The sequence below is a fragment of the Macrotis lagotis genome, chromosome 2 (genome assembly GCF_037893015.1).
Source record: "Macrotis lagotis isolate mMagLag1 chromosome 2, bilby.v1.9.chrom.fasta, whole genome shotgun sequence".
In the NCBI taxonomy this organism is placed as follows: domain Eukaryota; kingdom Metazoa; phylum Chordata; class Mammalia; order Peramelemorphia; family Peramelidae; genus Macrotis; species Macrotis lagotis.
Genome location: NC_133659.1, coordinates 44,611,327 through 44,624,235, shown reverse-complemented (window position 1 = coordinate 44,624,235; position 12,909 = coordinate 44,611,327). Strand labels below are relative to the sequence as shown.

Here is a 12,909-nt window from a genome sequence, read left to right as displayed (position 1 = left end):
ACCTTGGGTGGTCGCTTATGTTGATTTAATAAATTACACACACACACACACACACACACACACACACACACACACACACACACACACACACCTCACCAGAGAAAGATCATGTAAATTCCTTGGTTTAGACAAGGAATTATCTAAACTCTGTTGATTACTTGAATGTTGATGTTCTCGATTGAAACAATAAGGCAATACATGAATTGTCATAAAAATACATTTATTGATTTAACAAATCGCCATGTTACAACTTGAAGAGTAAGCAGCACATTAATGGTGTTCAATCTGGAACTGGTTTATATTAAAATGCGTGCTGTCCATGCAACAACCGTGTCTCCTCCCCCGACCTTCAATTAGGTTAATATGTAGTTACCAAGTAACCGGAATGGTAGGGATGGGTTCAAATGAGCCAGTCTCCAGCCAACGCACGAGTCAGCCCATTAAGATTATGATTTCTAAGTTAGCACTGAAGTAGAAAAAAAACACATGGAAAAAAAACTTTTGAAAAATGGATCAAGAAATCTAATAACAATAAATTGCTTTAGTTCATTTTAAGATTTTTTTTTAAATCATAACTTTAAATGACTTAACAGGCCTTCAGTTTGAGGCCTTTTTGATTGAGTCCAACAACCAATCTCACTTGTGTGTGAATCATTAAAACACCTAAGTACTGCCTTTCTTCCCATTAATCTCCACCACAAGCAACATGTCTCTATGGACATGGTTTTAACGCCATTCTTGTATACTTTTTTTGAGATACGAAATATTTATTTTACTTCCTCTCCCTCGTTTCTTCCCCTCCCCCAAATGTTTCATCCTATAAATAAAACAAACTGAAAAAAAATTAGTTGTCCCTATCCTAAGGTATTTAAGGTCCTAGAAAGATGGGTGGTCTATTCCTTGCAAACCAAGTTCACATAAAAGGAGTCTGGGTCCTCCAGCCAATGCACAACAGCAATTAGCAACTTCTCTTTCCCACTCTGCAGTTCATTAAGTCCATCTGTTTCCATAGACAGAAGTCCAAACTCTGTCTGTTTGCAATCTGGGAAACTGTTCCACCAACAATAGCCGGGTCCCACCCTGCATTTCCACGGTGTAAGGAGGCCTGGCATTCCATTCTCTCTGGCCAGCAGGTCCTTAGTTAATAAGTATCAAATTGTCATCACTTCCTCGCCTGGAACAGAGAGGGGGAGGCGGTGGGAAAAAAAAGATAGAACAGTATGATTCCGAAATCTGATTGTAGAGAATCAAGAACACATAGTTAGAGATATATGTCAACATCATAAATCAGTTGGGGTTGGTTGTTTTGGTTTTTTTTTTCTTTGGATGAGGTGGGGAAAGAAGGGATAGATTTGTGATTTCATTTGTGGGAGGAACTCTGGTATGGAAAATTCACCCATCAATGCAGATCTGCAGAGAAAGCACTTAAATCTGAATGAAGGGTAGCCCTCTTTGCCTCCTAAACTCATCAGATAATTTTTACAAGAGAAACATGCACAGTTTTAAGGGCGGGTTATAGACTTCTTCCAAAGAATTGAACTTTTGGGGGGTTAACCATCTCTTAAGCTCATTTGTTGTTCTTGTTTTGTTCAGAGCGTAAGGAGTTGATTTTCTTACCTTGTAGTAGTCTCTGAGAATAAAAGACGTCCTTGTTTATTGAATCCTAAACCCCCACCTGGTCGGAGTTAAAGTTCCTTTGCCATGCTTTCAGGCCTTGATAGTGTAAAACCATTCTCCAGCTCTTTTCACATCCCCTAATTCCTACTACTGACCTCCTAATGGACACCTTCCCCACTCACCAAGTGGCATGATTATCCTGCTGCTTTCCTTCTAGTAGATTGAAATTGCTTGAGGACAGAAACTATCATATATCTTATATATCTTATATCATAATCCATCATATATGGATTAAATATATCAGTTGGAACTTAATACACATTTGTTGGGTTGAATTGATTGAGCTCAAGTTTTCATAGAGATTATTTCCCCCAAAAGAATGAAAAGAGCCTTGTGAGGACAAAGAATTATTTCTTTTCTTTTTTTTTTCCCTTCTTTTTAAAATCTGTCTCCCTCCAGGATAGTATCACATCTGGCATGGTAGGTACTCAAAACTCACTTGTTGATTGAGGCTGATGAGGTTGATTGAGCCCCTGAAAGGCAGACCGACTCTTTCTAAGTCAAGCCATTACTTCTGTTCCTCCCCTGGCTTTTCATCTCATTCTACTGAAATCAAGCTTAGTAATGTCACCAATTTCACGTTAATCTTTCAAGTTAAACTAAAGATTTCTTTTATTTGTTTTCCCCTCTTCTGTACATCTGTTACTTTTGACACTGTTAAAAAGATCTTGATCCTTTTTGCAGCTCTGAGTTTAAACTTACAGCCTTTCTATTATCTAATAGCCAAAACAAAAAAAGACCTCAGTGCTCCCTTTTTGCTCTTGGATCCTATGATCTTAGGTGTGTTTCTCTTCTCTTTGCCCAGTAATTACAAAATTCAAACATGAACCACATTTAATCTTTCATTGGGAAATGTTTCTACCATAACCAATTGTTGCCACATGAACAAATCAGGTGGTTAAGTTTTAAACTTGTTTATGCTCCTTGATTTCCACAGAATATCCCCAACAGGAACTAAAACTGAAAATCAACAGCCATTTCCATTGGGAATAACAGTAAAAAAAAAAAAAGGCTAAACTTAACTACATAAAGAGTCTTGAATCTGAATTCTATTTCTGCTACTTATTCTCTGAATGACCTTATGTAAGATATTCACCTCTATTCAACTCAGTCTCTTCATCTGTAAAATGAAGTAGCAAGGTGGAGCAGTGGATAGAGCACTGACCTTGGAGTCAGGAGGACAGGAGTTCAAATTTGACCTTAGAAATGTGCCACTTACTAGCTGGGTGACCTTGGGTAAGTCATTTAATTATGCTTCTCATCCAGGGCCATCTCCAGTTGCTTTGATTCATATCTGGTCACTGGAGGAGAAAGTGAGGCTGGTGACTTAGCACAGCATCCCCCTCACTCAAATTCAATTCACGTGCTTGTCACAGCATCACCCCCCCTGTTATTGTGGTCTTTATCATAAATGATCATCATTATTAAAATTATTATCATGATTATTAAAATGAAGGCACTGAACTAGAATTTTATTGATACATAGCAGGTAGACTTAAATATCTTTGTGTCAAGAACCCCTTTAGTATCCCCAAAAAGTCTATGGATCCTTCAGAATTATGTTTTCAAATGCATAATTTTTTTTTAAATTAGTGAAAATGAAGACTTGTTTTTCCCTATCCAAGTTTATTGACTATCACCACCACCCTACACATAAGCAGGCCAGATCTGGGATCTTATGGTTATTGAGCTTTATTAACCCATCTAATAGCTTCCTTTCTTCCCCAATAACACTACCAACTCTTTCGCTTCCATTGACTCAATCTTGAATCTACCCTTTATTCCACTGTCTATTTCATATCATTTCAATGGGTTTTGTGTACATAAGGCACTAGTTGTTGATTTAACATCCTTTTCTCCTTCTTAACTCTTGTTCAGTCTGTTAACAAGTCCTGAAGCCACCATGCAGCTGTCCACGGGTGGGCAGTTGCAGAAGCATGTGTGGCATTGGGGACATTCACGGATGGAGCAGTCCTTTGCTTTTCTAATACACCACAATCCTAGCCCCTTTGTGGTATAAACTAAGCAACCAAATTCCAATGACATTTCAATTATCTTTCAGGAGTCATACCTCTACATCCTCTAATGTATTTGTCTTTGCGGAAAAACAAATAACAAACAGATCCACAATTCTCAAAGCCCTCCACCAAACAGGGTCCCACTCAGGAGCCAAATGCCAATCAAAGAAAATGAATTTGCATTTATCCAAGCTCACTGCTGCAATTAAATGTTCGTAGAGGATGAAATGTCATTAAAAATCGACTCTTCTCAGAAGCCCTCATTTCATATTTACTAGGCATTCTTTGGAAATGCTCAATCATATCCTCATTTCAAATCCCAAGACAGACTATGAATTGATTAACAGAGAAATACATTCTATGTTCTGAAACAGCAGCTCAATTTTTCTGTCTTTTTCCCCCTAGGGGTGGTTTAGATTATTTTTCTCAAGCAAATAGGAACTTGGTCTTTTGATGTGGGAGAGGAAGTATTTTGCAACTCTATCACCATTCTCCCCTTTTTTACTTGATACAAATTTATGCATATATGTCTATATATATAATATATAATATATATATATATATACACACCCCATACACATACATATATGAGATTGGAAAGCCCCTAGTTAAGAGGAAACCATTACCTCCTAAGCATATTTAAGAAGCTACTGAGTTCAGCCTCAACCTAGTCTTCAAGCTCCTTTACTCCTGATAAGCTTGACTTCAGGACATAAACAGGGTGTTGTTGAAATAAACAGATATACAACACAATACTGAGAAGTCATCTGGGAAAAGATGCCTTCCCAATTAGGCAGATCTGACTGAGCATCTTCTTAAATCAGCCCTCCTTTTCTGGCTAAAGCTTCTCACTTGTAAAGAGAGTGAAAAGGGGGATGATTTGGCTTTACATTCTCTAAGCTCTCTTCTCTCATTTCCAAATTAAAAGTTCACTGCTAATTCTACCTTCAGACAACTGGATTCAGTAGCTGATGCTTTGGTTTTGGTTTTATTTTTTTGGCTTCTATACCAGTATTCTTATACTTTTTTCCTATGTGTCACAGTCCAAATCTGGTGCGGTCAGCTTCCCAGAGGACAGCTAGGTAGGGCAATAGATAGAGAACTGGGCTTGGAGTCAGGCAGACTTGTCTTTGTGAGTTCAAATGTGGCTCCAGACACTTGCTAATTGTGTGACCCTAGGGAAGTCAAGTATCCCTATTTGCCTTAGTTCCTCATCTAGAAAATGAGCTGAAAAAGAAAATGCCAAACAACTCTAGGATCCTTGTCACACACACACACACACACACACACACACACACACACACACACACACACACACTCACAAAACCACACAAATGGAGTCATGAAGAGTTGGACACAGCTGAAAGATGACTGAACAACTACATGAGCTCCTCAGAATAATAGTTTTTGTGATGATCAGCTATAATAGACTTAGCTCCTCTCAGCAGTTCAATGAGCAAAGACAATTCTAAGTTGTAATGGAAAATATCATCTGTGTCCAAAAACAAACCAAACTATGGAATCTGAATGAAGACCAAAGCAAACTATTTTCTCTTTTTAAAATTGGTTTTGTTTTTCTTTCTCATAGTTTTTCCCCTTTTGTTCTGATTCTTCTTTCACAAAATGATTGCTATGGAAATATATTAAACATGATTGTTAATATATAACCTATAACAGTATACTTACCATCATAGGGAGAGAATAGGAAAGGAAGGAGGCAGAAAAAATGTGGAATTCAAAATCTTACAAACAATTAAATTAAGGGACAGGTAAGTGGCTCAGTGAATAGAGCACTGGTCCTGGAATCAGGAGGACCTCAGTTCAAACCCAGCTTCAGACACTTAATAATTGCCTAGCGATGTGACCTTGGGCAAGTCACTCTTAACCCCATTGCCTTAAATAAATTTTGAAAAACTAAAAAAAATTAACATTAAAGCCATCTTTACATGTAAATGAAAAAACAAAATAAATATATAAATAAAAAATGAATAATGGTTTTAAAAAAATTCCTTATTGGAAGAAAATAGCTAAAAATAAAGACATATTTTTCCTCATCAAATTCATTAATCCCAGGCTAAGGACCCTTGCTCTGAAACAAAATAAAACCCTTTTAATACTTAATTTTGATTTCAAAATACATTTATTCAATTCAAATTTTATACCTTGCAAACAAAACAACGTCCATCCCTGAGGAGCTGCTTTCCTAGTAGGGGCATCCAATAATATTCTGTTAATACTGTTGAAAAAGTGTCCTAGAGTTTTAGAGAAACCATTTCCTTGTCTTTTGAAACATCTCTAAGAAAGGGACACATATTTTCATGTTCTCAACCTTGGCCAAGAATAGTTTATAGTAGGAAGGGACGGACCTTTGGAGTCATCTTGTCCATTTTCACTTTAGCTGGGGAATACAGGGAATGGAAAAAGCAAACCTTCCCACTGAGCAATTAAACCAACATCTAGACCACCACTCTCATTTTACAAATGAGGAAACTGAGGTGCAGAGAGTGGAAGGGATTTATATAGTGTTACAGAAGTGATAACTAGCAGAAATGGGGTTAAGCTCATCTAACTCCAAATTCAGCTTCTTTTACTGCACCAAAAATGCCTTCCACTTCTGATCTCTGTATCTTTATACAAGTCACCCCCCCCCCACCCACACACCTGGAATGTTCCCCCTCCTGAAACTTCCACATTGGATTTCTCCAGGAACCAGTATGATTCCTACCCTTTGCTTATTATTTTTTATTTATTTAACTATGCATTTTTTTCTGTCCTGCAGAACATAAACTCCTTGAGGACAAGAACTGTTTCATTTTTGTCTTTGTATTTCCAGAGCTTAATATAGCGCTTGTTACATGATAGGAGCTTATTAAACTTTACAGTTTATACAGTACCACACAATCCTATCTCACCAGAAGAAATAACTATTTTTGAATGTGACTAACAAGAAAAGAAAGTGAAGATTCCCTGGAATTTGTTGTTTTTCCAAGCAAGACTTTAACCTTGGAGCAAACTCTTTAGACTAAGAGAAAAGTCTTTTGGGAACACCAACGGGCATTTATGAATGAAGGAAATGGCTGTACCTACCTCTGACAGCAACAGAGAAAGGTCACAGGGGTGGGGGTTCGTTTCTGGTATTCTTCGCTGCCGCCACATTCCTTTAGGAATTCCTGAAGATCCGTTAGAGGAAAGCCATTCTGTTGGTATTTCTTTAAAAAGCACATAATGATGTTACCTTACTTATAGAGTGAGAAATCATTCCCTTTGTCAACAGTCCAGGCTAGAATAGTGTTCTCCCACACTAGGAACAGAGATCCAAGAGCTGATACTAACTGAGTTGAATTAAAACTGTCACTACAGGAACAGAGAAGGCATGGCCACCATGGAAACCAAGATACAAATGAAAATAAAAATCCAAGAGAGAAAGGCAGGGAGGTAACTCTTTAAAATTATATATGCAAGTTGGAGTACTTCTTTAGTGAAGGGTATAAGGTATTCGGATCAGGATGGATAATATAACTTTCTGTAGACCAATACTAATCCACCTGCCTTTCTTCCATCCTTCCTTTTTTCTTCCATTCATCTATCCTATCCTTTCACCCAACCTTTTTCAGTCTATTCATCCTTTCCTCCCTCCTTCTTCCATCTTTTGGCTGTTTAGATAACTTTCTGTCCATCCCTCCTTTTCCTCCTTCCCCTCCTCCATTTTTCCAACTATCCCTTCCTTCTACCACTCTTTCCTCCCTCCTTCCCTTTACTAGAGTTATTTATGCAAAACATTTTCCCACCCCAAGGGATCAACTGCACATCTGCCTCAAATCCTGTACTTTTTCTTACTATCACTTGACAGAGGTGAGATTTGAAGTCCCTTGAATGTAGAAGGTATTTGTAAAGACTTAATGAAGGTAGATTAATGAAGGTAGATTAGTCTCTATCCTGTACCTCCCCCCCCCCCCACACTATCACCATCATGTCAGCCTCTAAGCTGGCCCACATCAATATTTAAGCTTGGAATACTTGTAGGAATATTTCAGCTTCAGAGATTCATTCTCTAGAATTATAGTAGGTAGTTATTATCTCCCACATAAGTTCTCGCTCTTTTTATTAAGCAAATTGTAGTTGATGCTAAAGTGAAGATGACGATTCATTAATCTCCTTGTACACATGATTGTTGGTTAGAGTTTCTCAATGAAGTTGACTTTCCACCAAATGTAAAAAGGAGGCTAAGCAGGAGAGGAGTTTGGAACTCCCACCCTCTTCCTGACAATGGCTTTACATATCAAGTGAGTCTCCGTGGACAGTGAGTCTATCATCTGAAAAATGAGCTTCCACAGACATACCATCTGCTGTTGAACCAACATCACCGTAAAAACAGTGAGCTAATATGTCACACTTGAGTCTCTTCAGGCTATCTTGATCTTGACCTGAAAGATAATGTCTATCCTCAAATCCCAGGAAGGGGCTTTTAAAGGCCTGAACAAGAAAGAATTCTATGTTTCTGACAAGTGGTCACTTTGCCTTTGCAAATGTCCAGAAAGAGATAATCACTATCTCTTGGCGGAGCTAAATCTATTTGAAAACAACTCTAAATTGTTTTTTAACAAATATTTATTATCTCTCCCTCTCATTGCCCCCATCTGAAATATATTTAACACATACATGTGTGTATATTTTCTCACAAAAAATATATATAGTCCAGAAAACAAATTTTGACATTGGTCATATCCAAAAATATATATCTTATTTTGAATTTTAAGTCCATTACCTCCTTTTCAGATCTTAACATGAGACTGCATAGTATTACTGCTCTGAAGATTCACTTCAGAGGGGTTTTTGTTACATCATCCATTAAACAAGGGGGTTGAACAAAATGAATTCTAAGAACCTTTCAACTCTCACTCTGTAACTGTGATTCCCCCACCCTAACCAATAGTCACCAATACCCTCCAAAAGAAAATCTGTACTAATTCCTGGTAACAAATTGAATAATTGAATTGAATTTATGATTTAGGATGAATAATTGATTTAGGATGAAATAAAAATTTACCTTAATGGTGTCATAGGAGTCTGTAATAAGTGCAATGAAGAGACTGAGAATCATGTATATAAAAAGGCTGATGAAGGAATATAAATATACACGACTGAAGAGCCAGACCAAGATGCTCTTTTGTTGGATTTGGGCAAAAGTTGCAAACATGTCGTCACCGTTCACCAAAGAAAACAAGCATTCGGCCACTGTGCTCAGGTCTTCAAACTTGGTTGGGACAGAGAGGGAAAAGAAGAAAAGTTTTCATTTCCAACGTCCATTTACACAGTAGGAAAAATAGCTCAGTTTCCTTTTGAAAACGTTAAGAATTCAGAAATCTACTGGCAATGAAAACACATGGGCTGCTACCCAACCATGCATATGTTTCTGATTGGTGATGCCAACTTGGGTCCTTTCCTAAACCATTGATAGTACTTCCTGGATGTTCAGATAGCTGTTATTGATGGAAAGACAATCTATAGGCCCAAAGGCCCAAGGGTTAAAACACTAGATACGGAGTGAAATAGGATCACACTATTAGGAAAACAATCAGGTTCCATTAGGAGAGATAATTCAGTTCTCCTTTCGGAAGTCTATTAGTCCAAATGAGGTATCTTCCCAAAATGCTGCTCTCATTGTTATCTCTTTCTTACTTAAAAACTTGCAATGACTCTCTAATGGTTAATAAACAAGCCCAGACTTCTCTGCTTGGCTTTTCAAACCCGTCAATAATCTAGTCCCCTCCCACATTTACCCACTCAAATTCATTCATTCATCCATTCATGAATTTACCATGCAAATTTATTTTTTAATTTCTTTTAAAAGATTATGAATTGCATTGAATCAATAATATTTCAACATACAGAAAAAAGAAATCTATACAAAACTGTAAACTTCTCTTCTTTTTTAAAAATAAAGATTAAATTTAACATGGCAGTATCAAAATTGCGCTGCTGTGTCCTCCTGACCGTTTTGTTCTAATTCCCTTAACACTGTTATTAATTTCAATCAGGGCCATCTCCTTATGACTTTCCCCGCTCATCCCCATCTTAAAAGCCCTTCTTGGGGCAGCCAGGTGTTGCAGTGGATAGAGCACCAGCCCTGGAGTCAGGAGGACCTGAGTTCAAATCTGTTCTCAGACACTTAATCATTACCTGTGTGACCTTGGGCAAGTTACTCAACCCCGGTTTGGTTGCCTTGCAAAAACAAAACAAAAAGACCCTTCTTCCAAGCCCCACCCTCTTGCTTTGCCCATCCAAATCTTAACCATTTTCAAAGTCTCTCTTTACCTCCTCTAGAAAGTACTCCCTGGCTTTCTTTGTATCCTTTCTCAGCTCTCTTTGGTACTGCTTCATTTAGTCATATATAACAACTGTTTTCTAAATTATTTCATAACCTTTTATCTCATCAATCAATAGAGTGTTAGCCACAGAAGGGGTCAGGACTACATCTCATATTTCTTTTACCTGCATAAGGAAGTCCAACAAGAATAGCCTCAATACTTAATGCTTGATTTAGACTAGTCTTTTGATGTCTGAATAGTAAGATGACAAAATTTAGAACTGGAGGGAAGTTTGGAAGTCATCTAGTCTAGGTCCCTTCATTTGACAGGTGAGTTAAGGTCCACAGAGGTTAGTGACATACCCAGGGTCACATAAGCAGTGTCTAAGCTGAATTTTAACTCAGTCCTTTGAATCCAAGCTCATTGCTTCTCTTCTACTCTATCACATTATTCACAAATAAAGAAGGAGAATTCAAATCCAATTGTGTGGGGAAATAGCTAAAGCAGGTGTGCCGGAAATCCTTGGGACTCAAGCAGTGCGAGGGTAAATCCTATGTAAGATCCAAGGGAAACCATGTAAAGTGCATTCTGCTCCTAAAAAAATAAGAGAGCTCTTCTTGGCCAGCCTTCTTACTTTTACCCGCCTCCCCATAACACACAAACATTGGTTGTATCCTAGGATTTTTACACACATTTTGGATCTTTCTCTGTCTCATTCTATCTCACCTCTACCTTTTGTATAGAAAGCTAAAGATCCCTGGCCCTTGAGTTGTAGGGAAGTAACACTGATGGATCTGTATTTTTCTAGCTACCAATGAATAGAGAAGTCATCTGAATCCTAGATTCTAGGCTAGGAACCTCAGGGGGATACAAAGTCCTGGCTATTACACTCAGAGGCATTTTGTGACTTAGCTAGTTAGGGTTAGGGTAGTCCGACACCATGAAAGAGGGAAAAACAAACTCTTCCCACAGAGGGATCAGACCCAAGACATGTACCTCATTAACAACTCCAACCAGCCAAGCTAACCAGGACTTCTGTTAACAAGCCAGAGGGCAATGTTAAAGAAACACACACACACACACACACACACACACACACACACACACACACACACGCACACGGGAATGCACCAGTAAGCAAGTCATTTAACAATGTGCAAATTTTTATTTAACAGTTAAAAGGTCAGAGCTTACAGAGTAAATCATTTCCATTCCCACCATGGGCCCAGAGCCAGTGAATTTAAAACAGTTTTCTGTAGTTGTCAATCATCACTGGACAGCTCCATCAATAAGTCATGTTTATTTCCCGGAACTCCATTAGGATCGAGCCAATTAGTGTTCCTAATTGCAAAACTCAAGAAAATTCTAGGCTTTATAGAATGTCCAGAATTGCAAGCATCCAAGACTTGTCTGGTAAATAGCAGGAAAAGGGCACTGATTGGACTGGAATGGAGGTCGCTATCAAATTCATTCCTCCTGTTTCTTCCGCATTAATTAAGGCACAGTTAAATTGGAAAACATTAAAGAGATTTATACTCATGAAGCCTCCCATCCCCTGTGTGTGTTTAAGACTTATCTCACCCCACCTATCGGCTATGGAGAGCAAAGCCCCAATAAGTCACAAACGACTGGCCCCCACTCTCTGTCATTTCATGCACTGTTACCTAGGGATCTCACGCTGACAGCAGAAGGAGCTGGGAGTGGGAACCAATTTCCTCAGCCAATTTCCTTGTACTGGGGGGGGAGCAGGGGGGAGGTCTCATGATAACAAGTAGATTTGGGGTTTTTTTCCTTTTTTCAATATACAAAATTTGATAGAGGAGACAAGGTCCTGTCTGACATGCTTTGGGGAGGTGAGAACTACTTCTTATAATCTATAACTACTCAGGAGAATGGCATGGTCCCAAGGGATGCTTCCTGAAAGAACGGACCACATCCACGAGCCCAACATCCATCCTCCCCAGCTACAGGGTGATGAGACTAATGAATGACATTGCTTGCATGATTGAGCCAGAATTACTAGTCATTACTATCACAACTCTACCTCCCAGATCTCCCAGGTCCACTCCAGTATTCACATTCTATGGTTCTATGGCTTGGACTGGCTCCCAGCCAGTGGGCAGTAAAAGAAGACACACAGGGCAGATGGAGGCTCTTTTTCCTTAACTCAATTTTGGTGCCAGGACCAGCTCTGAGGACCTTAAACCACAATGTCTGGCCAGCAAACAATTTTATTTTGGTTTATTTTTTGAAAGATTGGGTACAGGACTGGAGAGGAGCTTAACTAAAGGGAACAGAAGGCTTGAATAGAGAAGTCATCTATATTCAACCAACAACTCTGCCCATAACTGAGCAAACAGCTTTACTCTCTTAGATTGGGCTCTAAAGGTGACAAGAACCAGTCAAAAATAATCACTTTCATTTGACTCTCCCTCTATACTACCCCATCACCTCTCACCTAGACCCCCTCATTGGTATTCTTGCTTTAAGTCTCTTCTCCCTCTTATCCATCCCTTATATAACTGCCAAAGTGGTATTCATGAATCATAGGAATAGGCTATGTCAGCCCCTGCTGCTCTTTAGCCCATAGATTTAGGAATGATGGAGGCCTTACAGATCATTGAATCCACATTTTATAAATGAGAAAACTGAGGTTCAGTTGGGATTTAAAATCTCCATCTTGGATCCAAACCCCTCCACCCCCTTCCCATTGCATCAAACTGTGTCCAAGACAAAATACCTATCTCTCAATTTGGCATTTAAAGTTCCTACAATATGGTTCCATCCTCCCTTTCTGACTTTATTCAAATACTTCATCTACTAGCTTACTTGCTCTTTTCTTCTTCATGACCTTCCCCATATTCACCTCAACCTCTTAGAATCTCTAGTTTCCTTAGAAACTTAAA

At 38.6% G+C, this 12,909-nt stretch overlaps 1 protein-coding gene across 1 annotated transcript in view; it reads right to left on the bottom strand.

Annotated features, from left to right (window-relative positions):
• Positions 1-213: 213 nt before the first annotated feature.
• MCOLN2 (mucolipin TRP cation channel 2) overlaps positions 214-12,909 on the bottom strand; it is an 80,857-nt gene continuing 68,161 nt past the window's right edge. The window contains exons 12-14 of the mRNA XM_074221777.1: positions 8,743-8,949; positions 6,783-6,904; positions 214-1,174 (exon numbers count right to left, since the gene is read on the bottom strand). Of these exons, the coding sequence (XP_074077878.1) occupies positions 1,138-1,174; positions 6,783-6,904; positions 8,743-8,949 (366 nt within the window). The 3' untranslated portion in view covers positions 214-1,137. The remainder of the gene's footprint in view (positions 1,175-6,782; positions 6,905-8,742; positions 8,950-12,909) is intronic.